General features: G+C 49.8%; 1 protein-coding gene across 1 annotated transcript in view; it reads right to left on the reverse strand.

Annotated features, from left to right (window-relative positions):
- Positions 1-23,247, reverse strand: part of cnbd1 (cyclic nucleotide binding domain containing 1) — a 275,196-nt gene that overhangs the window by 196,951 nt on the left and 54,998 nt on the right. Inside the window, exon 3 of the mRNA XM_038810468.1 lies at positions 12,025-12,135. Within this exon, the coding sequence (XP_038666396.1) occupies positions 12,025-12,135 (111 nt within the window). The remainder of the gene's footprint in view (positions 1-12,024; positions 12,136-23,247) is intronic.

Here is a 23,247-nt window from a genome sequence, read left to right on the forward strand (position 1 = left end):
TAAGAATCCGCGCCTTTGGGGCAGCCCGACGCCGGAGTGGTTCACGCCACTCCATCCCGCCGGGTAGGGGAGAATCTCGGCCGAGATTTCACTTGTAGTCAACAGTGGGCGAATGAAAACAAGATGCTTATCCTCACAAATTATTCATGAAGATGTTAAATATTTCTGGAAAAGAAACCTCACTACCAAAGGGCTCATTGTTGGGGAATCTGAACTCAAAGCAAGATCGGCTAAGTGTTTAAAGTGCCTTTTCATCAATCTGCAGGCCATTATTTTGTTTTAATTATTTTTTTGGGATCCTCCAGCATGTCTTTGTTGTTGCAGACCTCTGGGTTACATTCTGAATACGTGCAGATCAGCAGTTCTCTGGTTCAATACAAACAATCTGAGTTTTAGGAAGCACAGAGAGAGAAGGTTTTAGCTCCAGTCCTCCCTTTTGCAGCTCTCCCTCCCCTCACCAGCTCCATCACTGTGGGGACTGAGTTTTTAAAAAGCCAATAACCGAACACCATTTCCGTGATTTTAGACAGAGGCAGACTTATACTTTTGGCGAAACACACAGCCCCCTCTCAGCATGCAGCCCCCCCCCCCCCCCCCCCTCTCAGCATGCAGGCCCCCCCCGCCCATGCTGGTGCCCCATGCTGCAGCGCTGTATTTTTCATGGTAAGTCTGTCTCTGATGGAAGTTTACACGGGTGCAGCATGTCTCACTGGTGCCAGAAACTATCTACAATGAGAAACTCAAACACATTCCCTTAAGGGTCATCAAGGATATTGCTAAAGATGTGCACAGGAGAAGTGGCTCCCCTGAAGGGCCACGTTGAAGTGGGTGTGCAACTGAATGGACAAATGGCAGATTTGCCTTTAAAAGTAGTGAAGCGAGACTACCTAGTGTTGATGGGTCGTTCATTGCTGGTGAATGTTTAAACTGAACAGGGCTGAAGTCCACATGATGGCCAATGGAGAATCAGGCCTCACAAAAATTTCTAAAAGGCACACTCTTGTTTTCAAAGGATAATTAGGAAGCATGAAGGACATCACGACATCTTCGGTAATCACTCGCCAACGAGAAGGATTCATCACCTAAGAAACTCCATGGCCGGGATTCTCTGAAAGTGGGACTATGTCCCCACGCCTGTTGGAAAATGGGCGCGAATGACTCCAGACTTTTTTCAAAAAGTCTGGAATGATTCTCCAATTTCAAGCGGGATACCAGGGTGTGTGCCCCGTAGCTCCTGCTGCCAATATGGGGCCCTGCACATCTGGCCGCGGGTCAGCACATGCACGCATTGGCCGTTATCGCGCCAGCCCCCGCACAACATGGCGGAGCCACATAGCAGGCCAGTGAGGAAGAAGATAGGCCTCCCCGGATCGCGCGCCTGCCAATTAGTAGCCCCCGATCGTGGAGCCGCCCCCCCTATTCTCCCCTACCCGGCGGGGCGGGGTTCCTGGCGTAGCGGAGTGGCGCCAACCACTCCGCCATCTGACCTTCCCAAAGGTGCGGAATTCTCCAACCTTTAGCGGTTAGGCCCGCACCGGAGTGGCTCCTGCTCCGCCGATGGCGCCAAAACAGGCGTCAATGGCTTTTGGCGCAACACCGCCCTGCGTCGGGGCTGGCAGAAAGGCCTTTGCCTGTCCGCGCATGCGCCGGAGCGTCAGCGGCCGCTGACGTCACCACCGCCGCATGCGCGGTGGAGGGGGTCTCTTCCGCCTCCGCCATGGTGGAGGCTGTGGTGGCGGTGGAAGAAAAAGAGTGCCCCCACGGCATAGGCCTGCCCGCCGATCGGTGGGCCCCGATCGCTGGCCAGGCCACCGTGGGGAACCCCCTGGGGTCCAATCGCCCCCAGGACCCCGGGGACCCGCTTGCGCTGCAAGTCCCGCCGGCACAGAGGTGGTTTAAACCACGTCGGCGGGATTGGCCTGTCAGTGGTGGGACTTCGGCCCATCGCAGGCCAGAGAATCGCCGCGGGGGCACGCAAATCGGCGCCGATCGGCGCGGTGGGCACGCCGATCGGCGGGGCGTGATTCCCGCTCCCACCGATTCCCGGGTGGCGGAGAATTCCGGCCACGCCGGGGCGCGATTTACGCCGGCCATGGGCGATTCCCGACCCTGCGGGGTCGGAGAATTCCACCCCAGGACGGCCACCACAGCCGCGAGTCTGAGCTCCCCTGGGTGAAACCATGGGCGGCATTCTCCCCTACCCGGCGTGACGGAGGGTGCCGGCGCAGGGGAGTAGCGCCAACCACTCAGGGGCCGGGCCTCCCCAAAGGTGGGGAATTCTCCCCACCTTTGGGGGCCAGCCCCGCGCCAGAGCGGTTTGCACCAGAAGACTTGCGCAAAAAACTGGCGCCCCCGGCAGCGGGGCTGGCCAAAAGGCTTTCGCCGGTCGGCGCATGCGCCGGCAGTGACGTCAGCGGCAGCTGGCCGCTGACGTCACTGCCGGCGCATGCGCGATGTTGGGTTCTCTTCTGCTTCCGCCATGGCGAAGGCCGTGGCGGCCATGGAAGAAAATAGTGCACCAAGGGCACTGGCCTGGCGTCTGAGCGGGGGGCCCCGATCGCGGGCCAGGCCACCGTGGGGGCATCCCCCCGGGGTTCGATCGCCCCACACCCCCCCCAGGATCCGGGGGCCTGCTCGCGCCGCTGATCCCGCCGTTCCAGAGGTGGTTCAAACCTCGGCGGCGGGAGAGGCCTCCCAGCGGCGGGATTTCGGCCCATTAGGGCCGGAGAATTACCGCAGGGGCCTCTCTGATCGGAGTGGCGAGATTCCGCCGCCGCCACTTCCCGGGTGGCGGAGAATCTCTGCCACGGCGGGGGCGGGATTTTAGGCGGCCCAAGGTGATTCTCTGACCCTGCTGGGGGTCGGAGAATTTCGCCCCATATGGGAACCCGCTGGCAGAACTCGGCGGGAACCCGGCCACTCGACCGCGGAGAATCACCACGGGGGACTCTTTGAACAGCCCCTGACCGGCGCTGCATCGACCGTGCGCATGCGACTGGCGCAGATTCTCCGGTCGCCGGAGAATCGCGTCCCAGCGTCGGACCCGATCGCAGGTCTGAGACTCCATTCTCTGCCCCTACGCCAAGCGCGAATTCGGCACGGGGGCTTATAGAATCCCGGCCCGTGTTTCTGGTCATGTGTTCTATGGGATTTTGCTTGGCAGATGAACTGGATCCGAGAGCTATATCTTCAACTGCACACTTAGCAGGTGTTTACAGGAGGTAGGATAAGTCCTTGGACTCTAGGTCACTGATATTCCTTTCTCAAGTTCCTTTTCCAGACCTTGTCTTGCCATCGGGTGTCCTCGAAGAATTGTGGTCCTTCAATCAGGATGTTCATCCAAGTAGGTCTCTTCTGATCAAAGGTCTCCCAGGCATTGATGGCCACATTGCATTTCTTGAGGTAAGCTTTCAGGGTGACTTTGAAGCGCTTCCTTTGTTTTCCTCTTGTTCGGAAGCCTTCCTTGGGCTGAGAAAAAAGATTAGCTTTGGTAGTCAGGACTCTGACATCATGAGCACATGACCAGCCCAGCAGAGTTGCTTTTGGATGGTCATGACCTCAATGTTGCTACTCTTGGCTCCTTCAAGGACACTGATGTTATTACATCTGTCCATCCCACTGATGCAGAGAATCTGTCTCAGGCAGCATTGATTGGACCTCTCCAGGGCCTTGAGGTGGCATCTATACGTTGTCCAGGTTTCAAAGCTATATATGATTTGGGAGGACAACTGCCTTGTAGACGAGAACCTTGGTGTCAGCACGGATGTCATGGTCATCAAAGCTACTCCCAAAGATGGTCTTCGGGGTTTCAGACCAGCCAGATACATTCCTGGGGAGGAGGGCGGACGCCCTTGCCTTTGCCTCCCTGATCGCCCGCCCTAGAATCCTGTTCGGTTGGCGGTCAGCAGCACCACCCAAAGCTGCAGACTGGCTGTCCGACCTCTCAGAATCTCTCCAAATGGAGAAAATCAAATTCGCCATCCGAGGGTCGGACGACGGCTTCCACAGAACGTGGGAGCCGTTCACCCAATTGTGGCCAACAAACAAGCAGAAGAATAGCCAGGTAGCCAAGAAACAGGGGAAAGTAGCCAAAGCATGAGAGGGAGAGACCGGGAGAAGGGGGAGGGACAGCTTAATCACAATAGAGGAGAACCAAGGAGGGAGAGGGGGGAGGCAGGGAAACGTTAACAAACTTGGCATCCACAGGTAACAGAGAAAACGGGGAAGACGGGAGGGCCGCAGAAGCGGAAGTTTGCGCGAGACGACAACGGCAGCGAACTCCGTCGGGAGAAGCAAGGGACAACACCACGAACGGATGCCTACATTTGTGTGTAAATAACTTTGCCAAGTGCACAGAGCTGCTGCTGTTGAGCAGGGGCACAATACCGTCCGCTGACTTCTCGGGGAAAATTAAATGATCAGCAGCAACGATCCATAGGGGGCCGGGGGGGGGGGGGGGGGGGGGGGCTCCGTTGGGAGTGTGTGGGAAGACTGAGGCATGTGGGGTAATATCTAGTTAATTGCTATTGTATATTCTCTTTCTGCACTATGTTAATGTTCACTTTATTTTGCTGTGTTAAGATTATTACTGTTTAGTATGGAAAATTTTGCAAAACTTTAATAAAAGATTCATTTTTTTTAAATGAGGCATTCGCGGATTGGATACAACATTAGATCTCTGCATTGATGTCAGTCTTAGAGGAGAGGTGGTTCGCCAGATATGTGAATGTTCCACTCTGGGAGGGTTTATCCATTGATCTTGATGAACGGAGATATCAGGGGCGCGATTCTCCAATCCCCCGCAGGGCCGGAGAATCGGCGGGGGGCCCGCGCGAATCATGCCACAACGCCAGGACGCCATTCTCCCGCCCGTTTTTCACGCGCTTGGCATCAGGTCGCACGGAGAATCACCGCAAGCGGCCGTAGCGGCGATCCTCCAGCGGTGCCACGATGCTCCGGCCCGGGTGGGCTGAGCGGCCGTCCGAAAAAATCCGAGTCCCGCCGGCGCTGTTCTAACATGCTCTAGGCGTGTAGGGGGTCGGAGGGGGGTCCAACCCCAGGGAGAACCTCCGTAATGGCCTGTCCCGCGATCAGGGCCCCACCGATCGGCGGGCTGGCTTCTCTGGCTGCGGACCACTTTTCTTCCGCGCTGGCTCCTGGATCCCTGCGCCATTTGGCGTTGGGGCCAGCGCAGGGATGACGGCCAGTGCGCATGCGCTAGTTGGCACTGGCCCAACTGCGCATGCGCGGACCCCGCGGCGCCGGGTCGACGCCGGGACCGGCAGTTGGAGCGGCATGGGCCGCTCCAGCGCCGTGCTGGCCCCCCCAGGACCTGAGAATCGGGTCTCGGAACCGGCGCTGGTGCTAGAGTAAAGTACTCCCGTTTTGGCGCCGGCGCCAGCCTCGCGACCAGGATCTTGCCCTGGGGCGAGTTGACAAGGATTTCGGTCCTCTTGAGGTAGAGGCTGAGACCGGCTGTGGGATTCTCCATTGGTTGGATTCTCCTCTTCACCAGCAGCACACCAACGGCCATGGGTTTCCCGATGGTGGGGTGTGGCCACAATGGTGAACCCCATTGGCCGGCTGTGGGAACGGAGAATCCCACTATAGGCGGGTGCACGCTGTGCTGGAAAATGGGGCTGGCGGAACAGAGAATCCCGCCCTGGTTCTTTGGTATGCTTCCGCAAAGGTGTCAGGTGTGGATTGAAGATTGACTTCTGAAAGAGTAGAGATGGTAATGTCATCTGCTTACTGAAGTTCCATGAGTTATGTCAGTATCATTTTCTTTTTGGATTTCAACCGGTTGAGGTTGAAAAGTTTCTGTCCATCCTGTAGACGATGTCCACTCCACTGGGAAGCTTGTTCTTGACAAGGTGAAGGATGGTGGCGGTGAAGATGGAAAAATGAGTGGGGGTGATTACACACCACTGTTTGACTTCAGTCTTGACCTCACTGGTTTCTGTTTTATTTCTATTGGTGAGGTCTGTCACCCACAAACTTGTTGTGGAGGAGTCAGAAGATCTTGATGGTTTCTCTGGACGGCTGGTCTTTGACAGGCACTTCCCAATAAGCCTTGGTAAGACCATGTAGAGTACTTGATGTTGTTCCTGGGATTACTTTTGAAGTTGCCGAGCAGTGAAAATCATGTCCATGGTTCCACGGTTTAGTTGCAAGCCACACTGGCTGTCTGGAAGGAATTCTTCAGAGACTGGCAGCATGCGGCAAGCAAGGATTTGGGTGATGATCTTCCCAGCGATGGAGAGTAGGGATGTTCTTCGGTATTCCCACAGTCCGCTTTGTCTCCTTTCTTGAAGATGGTGACAATGATGGCATCCCTGAGATCGACAGGAATTTCTTCTCTGTCCCAGATTTTCAGCAACAGCTGTTGGAGAAGACGGGTGATCTCTTCTCCTCCGAGTTTGAAATCACTGCTGGAATCCCTTCCATTCCTTTTCCATTCTTCATGTGTCTAATGGCGGCTTCGACTTTTTCCACACTTGGTGGGAGTCCAAGATCATCTTTGATTGGAGTTGGGGGATTCCGTCAAACACATCCTCATCTATGATCGTATTACGGTCTACCAGTTCTTTAAAGTGTTCTCGCCATTGAAGGCTGATGTTTTCTCTGTCTCTCAAGAGGGAAAGGTCCTTACTCCACACCAGTTTGAGACCTTGGCTAATGGGTCCATATATTGTCGTGGTAACACTGAAGAAGCCCCGAGTGTCATGCTTCTCAGGGAGGAGTTACAGCTCCTTAGCTTTCTCAGTACACCATTGGTTCTTGTTTTTCCTAGTTCTTCTTTGTATCTCCATCTTGGCTGATTAATCAACTCTCCTCTTTGCCTTGATGGTCATGTCATTTTGCCAGAGAGCTTCTCTCCTCTTGTCAATGAGGTCCTGGATGTTGTGGTCATTCTCGTCGAACCAGTCGTGGCGTTTCCTGTCCTTATAGCTGATGGTTTCTTTACAGTTTGAGATGATGGCTGTATTCAGCTCTTTCTAGTTTTCCTCCATTCCATTAGAATGGACAAAACTTTGGAGATTATGGAGAAGACATTGTTGAAAACTTACTAGCGTGCTTGGCTCTTGAAGCCACTCAATGTTGATCTTTTTTCTGACCTGTTTTTTCATCTTCAGTAGCTTCTAGTAGTGTTTAATGGATGTGGATGAGTCGATGGTTTGTCCATTTTTTTTCTTTATTTGTTCATGTAGGCGTCACTGGCTGGGCCAGCATTTATTGCCCATCCCCGAGGGCACTTAAGAGCCAACCACATTGCTGTGGGTCAGGAGTCACATGTAGGCCAGACCAGGTAAGGGTGGCAGATTTCCTTCCCTAAAGAACATTAGTGAACCAGATGAGTTTTTACAACAATCAACACTGGTTTCATGGTCGCCATTGGACTTTTAATTCCAGATTTTCATGGAATTTAAATTCCAACACCTGCCCTGGCAGGATTTGAAGCTGGGTCCCCAGAGCATTACCAGTGGAACATTCAAGCCTCTCTGCCATGGCAAGGTTGCAATCCAAGGAAAGGTGAAGGACATTGAAGTTAAATTAAAAATAGAAAATGGAAGGCAAACAAAACGTTTGAAGACAGAGCCTGTACCATATGCTGTTAGGCCGAAGGTGGAGGGTGATTTGGAGCGGCTTGCGAAGACTGTAGTTTTAGAACTTGCCAGAGTGAGTGAATGAGCCTCACCTATGGTTCTAATCATCAAGAAATATGGCTCCGTGAGGATTTGTGGGGACTTTAAAGTCACCATAAATCTAGTGTTATGTGCTGAACAGTACCTATTACCTCACATTGAGGACCTGTTTGCAGGATTGGTGGAAGGCCAAAATACAGCAAAATTGACCTGAGCCAGGCTTACTTGCATATAGTTATGGATAAAAAGTCACAGGAACTTCTGACAATCATGACACACATGGGCTTGTTCAGGTACCAAAGATTGCCATTGGTATCTCATCTGCTCCTGCATTGATTCAAATGGCAAGGAATTAGATCTTGAGTGGACTGAGACCAGCGCGGGGTCGGAGAGTCCCGGCCCTTATCTTTGTAGGATTTGCATGCGTGGCGAGTGCACGTAGACATTTAATTAATTTGATGGACATTAGTGAATTTTAAGTAATGACCAATGCTTGGATAACAATTCATGATCTGAGTGACAGACAGTTGTTTGAATAAATCAGAAAGCTTCAGTTGAGAATTAGAACCAATGAGAATAAATAAGGGGTTGGACCTTAGATATGGATTCCCTTAAAAGTAAGACCTCGTGGGCAAGGTTTCGTTCTTGAATTCCTGAGTTCATGAATCATCTATCTGTTTGTCTTTAAATAGATTTCTTTATGGTTTTATGTTTTATGCTTTTTAGCCATGGGTTCGACCCTTTTCTAGGTATATTTCATTTCTAAGTTTTAATTTAGTTCTTATGCAAGTGTACTAAAGTAAATATTTAGCAATACAGTTGTATTTTGAACACCTCCAATCAACCGGACCTGTGACTCTTATTTTGAAGATAAATAAGTGATTCTGCAGCCTCAACTAATTCTTACTGGTCTATCGAAACACTATACATGCATTACTCATCTTGAAAAGGCAGCTACATTCTGCCATCAGGCCATCGGGTGAAGAAAGACTTCTCAAACCTTCAGCAAAGCCGAGGGTAACTCTGCCCAGATTGAATGGGAAGCAGTGAGGATTATCTTCGGTGTCAAGAAACTCCATCAATTCTTGTTTGGGAGAGAGTTTGACACCCATCTTGTCAAGTCCCCTTAGGATCTCATATGTATCAAAAAGAAACATCTCGGGCGCGATTCTCAGGACTCACGACGGTGATTTTTATGGCGACGCTGTTCCGACGCCCTCCCGCTATTCTCCGAACCCCGCAAAATCTCGGAGTCGCCATTCCCGACAAACGCCTCCTTCCCGCCCCCGACACGACCAGAATCGCCACTGATAGCCCCCCCCCGCTATTCACCGGCCCAGATGGGCCGAAGTCCCGACGTCATGGCGCCCTGTTTGCACGTCGTGAAACACACCTGCTTTTTAAGTTCGTCAACCAGTCGTGCTGGCTGACAACTGCTTGGAGGAGGTTAGCGCACCGCTCAGCGCACCGCTCAGCGCACCGCTCAGCCCACCGCTCAGCGCACCGCTCAACGCACCGCTCGAGTCTGTCCACAACGGGGAAGGCATCCCTGAGAACGGGAGGGGGGGTCCAGAGCGGGGGCAGTGGGGGAGACGGGGGAGGCAGTGGGGGAGACGGGGGAGGCAGTGCGGGAGGCAGTGGGGGAGACGGAGGGGGCAGTGGGGGAGACGGAGGGGGCAGTGGGGGAGACGGAGGGGGCAGTGGGGGAGACGGTGGGGGCAGTGGGTGAGACGGAGGGGGCAGTGGGGGAGACGGAGGAGGCAGTGGGTGAGACGGAGGGGGCAGTGGGTGAGACGGAGGGGGGGGGCAGTGGGGGAGACGGGGGAGGCAGTGGGGGAGACGGAGGGGGGTGGGTTAGGTAGAGAGTGAGCCGTCCAACCCCGTAACAAAATGTCTGCCAGCGTGCCATGGCGTGCCGGTCACGAGGACAAGGCCGCTGGTTGCCCTGTGGCTTCCGGACACAGGCCACTGACGCATCCGTGAGGAGGACATAGTTTACTGGCCGTTGGATGCAGAAAGTGACCAGGGGTTAGGCTGCCCGCGTGTCAGCAGCGCGACCAGGCCACCGGGACACACAGGTATCCCGTGGCAGGCGGCTGCCGAGGTGTCGACTAACCTCCGTCTAACATGTTGTTTCTCTGCCCCCCCACCACCCTTCTGTAGGTTAGCACAAATGTATGTGAACAGAACGGCTATGTTCTGCGCAGTGGTTGGGGCCGCTCTACTGCATTTGGAGATGCAGCAGCATCCACACCCACAACCCGCAGTGGATGCAGGGCCAGCTGCAGCAGCAGAGGGAAGGGCCGAGGAGTCGCCAGTCGTCGAGCAGCATGGGGAGGAGGAGGAGGAGGAGGAGGAGGAGGAAGAGGAAGAGGAGAGAGTGAGGGTGCAGCCACGGCGCCAGAGGCGACGACCAAAGCCGAGGGTGTACCGTGTCCGGGTCTCTTTCCTAACAATGATGGACATCACCTGCAGCAGGAGACTCCAGCTGAGTAGGCAGACGGTGATACATATCTGCCAACTCCTGTCGCACCTCGCCCCACGTGGAACGGTGGGAGGACACGTGATCCCGGTTGCCATCAAGGTGACGGTCGCTCTTAACTTCTATGCGACCGGCTCCTTCCAGTCTCCGATTGGGGACCTCTCCGGGATCTCCCAGTCATCGGTCCACAGGTGCATCCGGGATGTGACCGATGCCCTCTATGCCATCGCGGACCGCTACATCACCTTTCCCGAGGACCAAGCAAGTCAAGACTCACGAGCTCGTGGATTTGCCAACGTGGCCGGGATACCGATGGTGCAGGGGGCAATCGATTGTGTTCACGTCCCCATGTGCCTGCCTGCAGGGGACAGGGAGGTGTTCACAAACAGGAGGGGGACATACTCCATGAATATCCAGGTGGTATGCAACCCCCACATGAGGATCATGAACGTCTCTGCAAGGTTCCCAGGGAGTGTGCATGACTCCTACATACTGGCGCAGTCGTTCATCCCTGCGATGTTTGAGGGACGTCCCCCCCGGCTGAGGGGCTGGTTGCTAGGCGACAGGGGTTATCCGCTGAGGTCTTGGCTGATGACGCCTATACGGAGGCCTCAGACCAATGCGGAAACACGATACAACGAGGCCCATGCAGCAACCAGGGGTGTGGTGGAGCGCTGCCTTGGGCTCCTGAAGATGAGATTCAGGTGCCTGGCCCGCTCCGGAGGGGCCCTGCAGTACCAGGCCGAAAGGGTCGCTCGCATTGTAGTGGTCTGCTGTGCGCTGCACAACATCGCGATGCAGAGGGGAGATGACCTGCTGCAGGAGGCGGAGAGAGAAGCTAGTGACAGTGGTGCCAGCACAGAGGAGGAGGAGGAGGAGGGGGGGGGAGGTGGGTGATTAAGTTAAGGGGGATGGATGGTTGTGACCAGGGGGCACCGTCTTGGCACTTACCCTGGAAGCCCTGGTGAGGTTGTGTAGCTTCTTCCGGCACTGCTCAGCTAAGCGAGGGGCCTGCCCCACAGCACTAACGGCAGCACCCACCTCACGCCAGGCCTGGCGTACCGCGCTGGCAGGTTGGCGATGCCCTCTCCGCGGGCGGATGATGCCCCTCCTCTGCTCAACGGCATCGAGCAGCGCCTCTACGTCAGCCTCCACAAACCGAGGAGCAGCTCTCCTCGCCTCCGACATCCTGACCGACAGATTCTGTGGTCGCCCGCGCCTTTTTACGGCGTCACGTGGGCGTGATCGTATCGTCGCCGCGTTCCGTCATCATCACGCACGTGATTGACGCGGCCGCGTTACTAGCCCATTTCCCGGAAGTGAATACGTCGGGAAATGGAGCCTTCGCGACCGGTGTAAAACGCGCCCGATTTTTACGACAGTTTTACGATTTTCCGCGGGTACGGAGAATCTCGCCCCTCAATCTTCCAAAATTTCAATGAATGCAGGCCCAGCCTGTCCAACCTTTCATCATAGGATAATCACTTAATTTCACATTTATATCCTTTCTTAAATAGGAGACCAAAATTGTACACATTACTCTAGATGTGGTCTCACCAAAACCTTGTACAACTGTAGCTGCATATCCTTACTTTTATATTCTATTCCCCTTGCAATAAATGACAGAAACCTCCCGAAAATGTACCACCCACATTGCTCTTCATCCATCAATAGCATCCTGCCATCCTTGCCCTTGGTTGGTACAGTTTATATATGTGTATATATTTATATAATATTGTGTGTTATATATTACACAGTTAAACGTATACTTCAGCACTCTTTCTCTGCTTATTTGTTTCAATTCTGCCTTAATTTGAGATTTACTCTTTTTAAAATTATATATTTCTATTTTTGTAATTACTGATGCTGATTACAAGCTCGTCTTGCATTTCTCACTTGACTATTAGCTCAGGAATCATGGGTAGCACGGTCGTTGGTTGAATGAATATACTTTGATATGTCTGCAGGAATTCACGGTGGGCCTCTGGTGTTGTGTGAGGATTATACCTGTAAATAGAGCAAATAAAGTCCAGTTTAGCTGAAACTTCCATTCATTCGATCCAAAACAATTCATTTTTCAATCAATCAGTACAGAATTATAATTAAGTACAACTAATGATTTAGTAGAAGGTAATTTGTAGAAAACAAGCACAGAGCTGTTTCTGTAATCATGTAGAACAAATTAATCACCAGCCTTATGTCTACTCCGTTGATTTTAAATTTATAAGTTCAATAACGGTGGCTGAAGGTTATATTCAGGGGACCTACAAAGAATGGTCACTGATGTCATGTTAGCAGAACAACATTTATGCTGACTAGCAATCAACCTGTTTTTTTATTTAGCTTCAAAGACTTTCTTCAGATTGTCCGACATCTCGGGCAGCACGGTAGCATTGTGGATAGCACGATCGCTTCACAGCTCCAGGGTCCCAGGTTTGATTCCGGCTTGGGTCACTGTCTGTGCGGAGTCTGCACGTTCTCCCTGTGTGTGCGTGGGTTTCCTCCGGGTGCTCCGGTTTCCTCCCACAGTCCAAAGATGTGCAGGTTAGGTGGATTGGCCATGATAAATTGCCCTTAGTGTCCAAAATTTCCCTTAGTGTTGGGTGGGGTTGCTGGGTTATGGGAATAGGGTGGAGGTGTGGGATTGGGTAGGGTGCTCTTTCCAAGAGCTGGTGCAGACTCGATGGGCCAAATGGCCTCCTTCTGCACTGTAAATTCTATGAAAAATATATCTCAGCTATCTGCCCTGTTTCTTCCACAGAACAAAATAGGCTTTCTATGGTCTAGAATAGAAATTTTCAACTCTTAGCCAGAATTTTATTGCCCCTCCCACTAGCAGGATCACCTTCCTTCCAAGCCCAATGGCATTTTGAATGGCTCGTCGCATTTTCTGGCCCCACCCATGCTGCGGCAGGGTCATAAAATTCCCCCCTTATTTTTATGTCAAAAATCCATGAAAATAATTTGTATGTGGCTCAGTGATCACATTCCCTCCTCTGAGGGAGAAGGTTTTGGGTTTAATTGCTACTCCAGACACTTGTGGTCAGATTCTGGAGACTTGAATCAGGTTCAGTTGGAGGTAGGTGACCAGAAAAGATGACAATGATGTCCCACCTCCATTCTGGTCGCCTGAAATTTCACATGGCTGGGGTGAATGTGGGCCTGCAAACTTGTCCACTCTCCTGTTGAAGCCAATTAAAGTAATTCAGGGTTTGTTAAAAGCCTGCCTTACTGAACCTTTTTAAATTTGATGGATGATGTCAGCGTTTAGTTGCTGCCTGCCCCTACCAGCTGACTGCAGGTGTGAACCTTGTCAAGTAGGCCAGAAAGATTTCTGAGCATAAGTCTACATGCTGATCACAGGTGAAACGGTTTATTCCTTTTAAGAAAAAGTGGCAGCAGCACTTCATACGTCTGGGGAGGAGTTGGCGTTAAGAACTGTGCCAGTTTCAGGGGTCACCCTCCTTCTGGCATCTCATGGACACTGAAGCAGTGGACAAGGCTGTTTGGACTGAGAACCAGGAAGGCTGCTGGAAGCTCTGACTCTCAGAAATCAAACCCATTGGAGTTTAAGAGCAGCTGCCTGCAGTGGAAGGGCAGAGCGCCAGGCACCAAGAGGCCAGAGGAGAGGGACAAGGGGCAGGAAAGAGGAGACACAGCCCTGAGCAGAGGATCTTTAAGCAGAGGCAAAGGTACATGGACATGACTAAGAACCAGTGCCGAAGGAGACAGCGATTCTCCAGGCAGGTGGTCACAACATCTGTGCCCTCATAAGTGTGGATCTCACACCTCACACCAGGATTGTCATGCCTTTGCGAGGAGCAATTAAGATAACTATGCCTTGACTTTCGATGCCACTGGATCCTTTCATGGGTCAGAAGTGGACCTTTGCCGGACCTCACAGGCAGCTGCACACCAGTGCATCACCCAGGTGACTGATGCCTTCTTCACCAATACAGGGCATCAGATTCATAACCAATGCAGCATTACAGGCTCAGAGGACACTGGGTGCGGTGAATAATCTGGTTTGGTTTGTTTATCCAATACCCCACTACAAGAGGTTTGGTGGTCTGCTGCACTCTCCATAACATGATCCTCCAGAGAGATGTGAAATTTGAAGACACTGAGTCCCAAAGGGAACAACTCATTGGGTAAGGAACAGGAGGCAAGAGAGGAGGAGGAGGAATTGGAGACAAAGGAACAAGACCTTGAACGTAGAGGTGTCCCTGTTACCGAAAAGGCAGCCTCTTCCTGCCACTCTCCAGGAAAAGGACCTTTCTCCATTTCGCTTATGAGTGCCAGGGCTCTGGCTTCCCTGTGACATCCTACTTCTCTGGGACACAATGGAAGGCTTTGGCACAAATTCTAGATTTCATCCTCAGGGAAACCAGCAGCCTAGTGATAGTTGCCCTGAGTATGTAAATAGGTCTACCACTTCACCTGAACCACCACTGTTCCCACACCAACGGCTTTAATTGTTCAGAAAACCCTTATCCATGTCAATTAAAGGCTCACTCCCTGGACATCTGAACTTCAGTTGGTTTCCCAGCAGAAGTGAGTTTCTGACACAGAAAGGGGCCCAGTTCCTGTTCCCAAGGCTGTATTGTTGCAGGTGTTGTTTTTCAGATGAGACATAAAAACCTAAGCCACACCTGCTGTGTTGCTTACATTAGAGCAATGACTTAGCGACTTGGTTCATTGGAAAGCATTTTGGGGCACCCTGGGGTTATGAACGGTACTCGACAAATACTCTTTCTGCAGCAAATCCTTTTAGCTTAGAATTCCACCTCTGAGTCGAATTCAAGCCTTGCTTCAGGCACAGCCAGCAAGTGGAGGCTGGAATTTTCATTTTAAATTCTGGGTTGGCTCCAGCAAGGTTAAATGTGGTGAATGGAGTCGAGCGAGAGGTCAACTTTAAACCTGTGAAAGATGGTAAATAAAAATATAAAGTATTTTCTAAATGGGGAGTAGCAAGGAGCAGAGAAACTTTTTTATTCGGGGTCCACGAGATGGTTTCAACAGGTTGCACTAAAAACGACTTTCACAGGCAGCATGGTGGCGCAGTGGTTAGCATTGCTGCCTCGCGGCACCGAGGTCCCAGGTTCGATCCCGGCTCTGGGTCACTGTCCATGTGGAGTTTGCACATTCTCCCCGTGTTTGCGTGGTTTTGCTCCCACAACCCAAAGATGTGCAGGCTCGGTGGATTGGCCACACTAAATTGCCCCTTAATTGGGAAAAAAAATGAATTGGTTACTCAAAATTTAAAAAAATAATAATAATTCCATATTGAGCATAACATCAGTGTCAGGTTTATTCATTTTAACAGCATCCTCAAGTATTCCTCTTCCTAAATTACACATGGGTAGAGAACCAATCCACAGACAATTCCACCAGCCTATATAATTGGGTCTAGTGAACAAGTGGAGGCAGATTAAACTGTCATTCAGTTTCATCCCTCCTTTGAATTTCCTGATGTCACACCTAATGCCTTTTCTGCCGCTATTGCAAAACGTCCACAATAGAACATTGGAATTTGCAGTCAGGGGTAATGAGAAGCTATCATACAAGTGTCCAATCTTCCAAATAGAAATGAACTGAAACTGAGTCTCCAACCCTAGTGGCCTCTTAGAATCAATATCAAATCTAATAGGATACTTTAGATAGCTCCACACAAAGAAGGGAGAAGTTTGAAGGGAAGCAAGGCAATATTTCAAACTCCTCAGACCCTTCTAGGAAATGTGACAATTAAATACATCAACAGACATAGTTAGAGCAATACTGGTGCAGAAGAGGGAAAGGCATCTGGGACCCAGATCGTCATTCTCAGGTCAGGTATGCAGAGATAGGAGAATTCGCAGCTTCACAAACTCAACCTTTAAAAATAGCCACCAGCAGATCAGATTTTCAAGCCCTCTCCAGCCGGCGGGCTCGGATAGAAGTTGGACCCGCCACTTCAGGAACGGATGTGGACGTTGCCAGGTGTGAAGCAGGATGGGTGGACTAACTGGCGCTGTATTGAAATAGAAAAATAATAAAACAAAAAGAATTCCCTCCAGCCCTCATCCTCTCCTCAATCCCCATTCACTCCAATTCTGCATTCATGCCAGCCTATGCCACCTCCACCTACACTCTCCCACCCCATAGCTCTTCATTCCCCCCATGTCAACACATGCCCCCCTACTCAACCCCCATTGCCCTTCATTCTCCCTTTGCCAACCAATGTCCCTCTATCCACTCCCCATGGTCCTCCATTCACCTTATATCAATCCATGCTCCTTTACCCAACCCCCATGACTTCCCATATCCTTAATGCCCCAAAGTACCATGGCCCTTTACAGGCCCCAGGTACACTTAAAGGCAACCCATGTCTTTCCCAACCAGCACCTTTTATGCTTATCCCTCCATGCAAATTCACTTAATATTATTTAACAGCTCTTTGACAGCTTTGAATGTTCCTTGACAGTTGAACAATTCCTTGACAGCTAGACAGTTTTTGTTTGTTCTTTGTCAGCTAGATAATTCTTTGAAAGTTCTTTGATAGCCAGCCAGATCTTTGATGTTTCTTTGACAGTCCCTTGACAGTCGGATAGTTCTTTGACATTTTTTTTTGACAGCTGAACAGGTCTGGGCAGCACTTTGACAGTTCATTGACAGCTTGACTGTTCCAACAAATTTGTGCATAAAAACTGCAACAATCTTTCAACAATCCCAAAGGGTGCCTTATCTCTCCAAAAGGTGCGCCAGGACAAGTGGGGAAAAACAATTGGCTATCCAAATAGATCCACCAAACTCAGACCTAACCTGCATACTTCAGGTTTCACACTCCTGGCTACCAAAGTACCATTTCAGTGAAAGTAACTAGTGGTTTAACTGGCCAGCTGCCTCTTGAAACCACACATGTGCGAACTCCAGCCCAACAATTTGGAAATTGAGTCCTGCACTCCCAAGCCCACGTTATTAACATAGATCAAGAAAAACAGTAATCCCAATCGTGGCCATAGGTAACTCTACCATCTACCTCCTCCAACCCAGAAAACAGCTGTTCAGAATACTCTCTGAATCCTGTCTCTTGGCCATTTTATATCTATGCTGTACTGTCCCCTTCATTCTGTGAACTTCAATTTCATCGACAAGTACACGTCACCACAAGCTTTCTGGAAGTTCATGTACCTCACTATATCTTTGTTCACCCTTTCAGTTACCTCACTGAAAAACTCAATTAAATTTATTAAACATAATTTTCTCTTAACAGGCATGTGCAGACTACCCTTAATTAATCCATACATGTCCAATAAAATGTTGATTTTCTCCTGGATTATCATTTCTAAAATCCTTCCCACCACCAAGGTTAAACCAATTAGTAGGTTTATCCTTACAAACTTTTTTGAACAAGAATGTAACATCTGTGGCCTGTGAGATGGAGCAGGGAAAGAGTGTTGTGTGTGAGATGGAGCGAAGCTGAGTGTGGACTGTGAGATGGAGCGGGGAAGAATGTGGCATGTAAGATGGAGCAGGGAAGAGCGTTGCCTGTGAGATGGAGCGGGGAAGAATGTGGCCTGTGAGATCGAGTGGAGCAGAGTGTAGACTGTGAGATGGAGCAGGGAAGAGTGTGGTCTGCGAGATGGAGCAGGGAAGGGCGTGGCTTGTGAGATAGAGTGGGGAAGAGTGTGGCCTGTGAGATGGAGCAGGGAAGAGCGTGGCCTGTGAGATGGAGCGGGGAAGAGTGTGGTCTGTAAGATGGAGCGGGGAAGAGTGTGGCATGTAAGATGGAGCAGGGAAGAGCGTTGCCTGTGAGATGGAGCGGGGAAGAATGTGGCCTGTGAGATCGAGTGGAGCAGAGTGTGGACTGTGAGATGGAGCAGGGAAGAGTGTGGTATGCGAGATGGAGCAGGGAACGGCGTGGCTTGTGAGATAGAGTGGGGAAGAGTGTGGCCTGTGAGATGGAGCAGGGAAGAGCGTGGCCTGTGAGATGGAGCGGGGAAGAGTGTGGTCTGTAAGATGGAGCGGGGAAGAGGGGAAGAGTGTGGCCTGTTAGATGGAGCAGGGAAGAGCGTGGTCTGTGAGATGGAGTGGGGAAGAGCGCTGTCTGTGAGATGGAGCGGGGAAGAGTGTGGTTTGTGAGATGGAATGGGGGAGAGTGTGGCCTGCGAGATGGAGTGGGGATTAGCATGGACTGTGAGGTGGACCGAGGAACTGGAGAACGGTGTGGTCTATGAGGTGAAGCAGGGAAGATCGTGGTCTCTAGATGGAGCGGGGATTAGCATGGACCGTGATTAGCGGGGATTAGCATGGACTGTGAGATGGACCGGGGAACAGGAGAACAGGATTAGCATGGACTGTGATTAGCGGGGATTAGCATGGACTGTGAGATGGACCAGGGAACAGGAGAACGGCGTGGTCTATGAGGACGGAGCAGGGAAGAGTGTGGTCTGTGAGATGGAGCGGGGTAGAGTGTGGCCTATCAGATGGAGAGGGACAGAGTGTGGTCTGTGAGATGGAGCGGGACAGAGTGTGGCGTATGAGATGGAGCGGGGCAGAGTGTGGCCTGTGAGATAGAGTGGGACAGAGTGTGGGGCGAGTTTCTCTCACCCGGGGCTCGTTGGAGAATGGCTGGGCCGGGCGTTATTCACGTGATGCCGCCCCAACGCCGGTCCGCCGATTCTCCAGTCACCAGAGAATCGGCACCATTGGCGCTGGCGCAGTCCTCAATTCTCCGCCGGCGTCATTCACATGTGGTCTTACCTAGCGGGACCTCAGCATCCATCCTGTGGGGGGCAGCCAGGTGGGGGGAGGGGGTTCCGACACCGATGGAGGGGGGGCTCCACCATGGCCTGGCCCGCGATCGGGGCCTACTGATCAGTGGGCCAGCCTCTCCTGGTGCGGGCGTCTTTTACTCCACGCCGGCCCATGTAGCTGTCCGCCATGTTGTGTCAGGGCCGGCGCGGAGATGTGCGAGTTCACGCCGGTCACAGAGCACATGCGCAGACCCTTGGCACCCATTTGACGCCGGTATCAACAGCTGGAGCTGCGTGAGTCGCTCCACCTCACAGTCGTGGAGCGAACTCCACCACAGCTGAAAACAACCAGTAATTTAAATCATAGATGGAAAATCTTCAAACAAATGTTCAAACTATATATCGTAGCTAATGAGTTGAGCGTGGCCTCAGAGGAAATGAAAATAGCACTTCTCCTAGCAGGACATGAAGCTAGAGAAATCTATAACTGCTTCAATTACTTGAAAGGTGAAGACAACACCAAATTAGAAGTAATACTTAAACATTTTTAAGGTTACTGTAACACCAGTAACAATGCTGCTTTAAGACATTCAATGCTCAGAGACCAAATTGCACAGGGAATGAGTGTTCAAACAATCACCAGAACAGAAAGGGTTAATGCTAGACATCGCGATTGACAAGTGCAGATCGCAAGAAAAAATAACTTTAAGTTTTTAACAAGAAAAAACGGCAAAAAAGTTCTTTTCCACGGGTCTGAAGAATTTAAAATGGAGTCTGAGAACATTTTTAACTCCCCGGGGAACAAAAGTCGCAAATCTGGGTCTGCGCATGCGCAGGAAACAGCAACCACGCATGCGCAATTGAAAAAAGACGTTTTGACAACAAATCATTCTGCGCATGTGCCAGCCGCACATGCGTAGTTGAACATAAAGAGCGTACAGCTCAAAGATCGATCTGCACATGCGCAAGCTGCGCATGTGCTGTTTACAAAAAAGTGATTTGTGCATGCGCAATCCATTCCTACGCTTTACGAGCGTCATGACATCAGAGGCCCCCAGACCATGCCCACTTAAAGGGAAAATGTCTGAAAATTGAAAAAAGAGTTTTAAAGCTACAAAACACAATTCTTTCACCTCGAAAGACAGAACAATGCCTGAACTTCTATCAGTAGTTGAAAATAACCTCCGCAGCAACCTGGAACAAGCAGTTTGCACCACCCAAAGTGAAGAGCACAATGACAAATCCGAAACCAAAGAAGATGATTTGTTCATTGAACATGAAGAGTACAATAACACATCCAAAACAAAAGAAGATGATTTGTTTATCGAAGAATATTACTCAGACATGGCTGAGTTATTTGGATATGATGATCATAAAAGCATCAGCGCCATGGTTGAAAAGCTCAACATGACTCTACTCATGGTAAATTAATCCAATACCATGATTCAATGGCAGATTGTCGATACATTGGATGCCAGCAACATGTCAAATACCCATGAAGAAAACGATGCCACACTGCGAGTACTGAACGACTCTGTTGGGAGAGCACAGATCGACTCCGTAGAGAGACCACTGCATGACTCCACACAGAGAATGATGAAAGACTCCACAGAGAGAGAGATACAAGCCTCCACAGAGAGCTCGTTGACAGACTCCACAATGGAAGAAACTCAAGACTCCATAGCGCAGTCCATTCATGAACAAGACCATGAAGATCTATCAACCTTATCTGAGCAACCAGCAGCAGACTATGAAAGTCTACCAAGCTCACGTGAACAACAAAAAGACTATGACAGTCTACCCAGCTTATTTGAGCCACCAGAAGAAGATTATGAAAGTCTACCCAGCTTATTTGAGCCACCAGAAAAAGACTATGAAAGTCTATCCAGCTCATTTAACCAACAAGAAGACACTGAATGTCTACCCACTGTGTGTGAGACAAGTGATGAAGAAATCACAATTCCCATACAAGATGTGCAAGATCACAGTGAGACTGACAGATCTCAGCTCGTATGTACAGCAGCACTCAACAATCAAAGTGAAACTACTCTTGAGTCCAAACCACGTCAATTAAAACCTCTACTCCAACCTATTCACAAGAAAATGAAATCTTGAAGATTTTGACTCCAGAAGAGGAGCATCAAGGAATCAAAGAGGAATCACATCAACCACAAAGGAGTGATGTCACCAAGATCAATGTAACATCAGATCATTCTCACAATCCTCAAGAAGAAAAGCTCAATGAAACATCAAATACTAAAAAGGACACTGACACAAATAACATTGAGAATGACTTGAATTATCAACATGGAACAGTCATTGAGCGCAACAAGAACAACAAAAACTACAAGCACAACAACAAAGTCTACAAGAACAACAACAAAAACAACGAGAAACATAACAAAGACAACAACAGCAACAACAAACACGACAACTCAACAACAATAAGAACAACAACGAAAACAACAAAACCAGAAACAACAAGCACGACAAAAACAGCAACAAGTACGACAACAAAGACAGAAACGACAATAACAACAACAATGAAACAACAACTTGTACGACATGGTACAACTCTGCACATGAAGGACAATGTAACAGCACAGTTCAAACCAATGACAAGAGTACAAACATACCATGGCATGACAACAAATCTCACAAATTCACATTTGCTCCACTACAAACAAGCAAACCAACTTTCAAGGAAGGTGACATACAGAATCAGTAGCGCAAGCACAGGAAAAAGTCCAGGTCAGACAACAAAGATGACATCCAGAATCAATACCGCAAGTACGGGAAAAAGTCCAGGTCAGATAACAAAGGTGACATCCAGAGTCAATACCGCAAGCACAGAAAAAAGTCCAGGTCAGACAACAAAGATGACATACAGAACCGCTACCACAAGCATAGAAAAGAAAGTCTAAATCAGACAACAACATGATTCGACCATTCGAACACCTCATGATGACTTCTTGTTTACTCAAACACAAGAACACTGACGACGTTCACAAAGAAATTACAACATCACCATCACCACTTCAACAACAGAAGAAGAAAGCAACTCAACCAAACAAATTCATAAAGTTTGGACTCATAAATTTTAAAAATTAAGATTGGACTCATAAATATTAATTAGTTTTGTATAATCATCAATATCATCACAACTTGTACATATCATCATTTATCTACTGGTTTTGTACAATTTTCTTGAAAAAATTACAGAAAATATGTAACAAGAAAAAAGCTGGGGTGTAGTGATATGCATCACTGTATATACACAAGGGGTTAAGGTAAATGCACTACAACTAAGTAACCACTAGAGGGAGCACCAGAGATGTGTATATATACATAGACAAACAGGAAGTAGCCCCTCTCTCTTCACAGGAACGGCAGCTGGTGAGCAGGACACAGACAGGCAGCTCAGATGTAACATAGTCTAAGCGCTGGAGAGAGAATGAATTCATAGAAATAAAGTATCTACTTCAAGTTTAAGACTACAAGCTTTATTCAGACACAAGGAATAATACACAGGGAAGAGTGTGGTTTGAGATGGAACTGGGAAGAGCGCGGTCTGTGAGAGGCTGCAAGATGAAGCAGGGAACAGCTTGGCCTTCGATGGGATTCGGGCAGCCGAGAGGTGCGATGTGTGAGGGATGAGTGTGTGCTTGTGTGGGTGAGATGAATGTGTGAGAGGTGAGTGTGTGTGTTACAATAAGCGTTTGTGTCAGTTGGATGGGTCTTTGTGTGAGTGAGGATGTGTATGCGTGCGTGTAAGATGAGTGTGCATGTGTGAGAGACAGGTTTGTGCATATGAGAGATGAGTGTGTGTGTGTGTGGATGAGTGTGTGTGAGGATGGTGTGTGTGTGAGTGAGGAATAGGTGTGGATGTCAGAAACGAGCATTCCAGCAGAACTCCGCTGGTTTGAACCAAAGGAGCAGCAACAATCCTCCCATTAAAAATGTCAAAAAGTTAAATCCCAAGTATGTTTTTTAATAAGAGACCTTTTTAATTATATTAAACATATGTATATAAGAAATAGGAAAGACTTCCATAAATAAGGGGCGGAATTCTCTGATTGCCGACACCGAAATCACATTCTATGATTCTATGTTCATCTGTCAGGAGAAAATGGGGTGAGCAAGGTTTAGGTTTCACTGTAAGGAACCTGCTATTCTCAATGATAGAACCTGTTCGATTCAGCAATTATAAAATATTAGCTAAAACGATTCCTGAAAATTACTGAATTTGTAGAAATAATATGAAATAATAAGGGGTTGGTTTAGCTCACTGGGCTAAATCGCTGGCTTGTAAAGCAGACCAAGCAGGCCAGCAGCACGGTTCGATTCCTGTACCAGCCTCCCTGGATAGGCGCCGGAATGTGGC

The sequence above is a fragment of the Scyliorhinus canicula genome, chromosome 10 (assembly GCF_902713615.1).
Source record: "Scyliorhinus canicula chromosome 10, sScyCan1.1, whole genome shotgun sequence".
Lineage (NCBI taxonomy): Eukaryota > Metazoa > Chordata > Chondrichthyes > Carcharhiniformes > Scyliorhinidae > Scyliorhinus > Scyliorhinus canicula.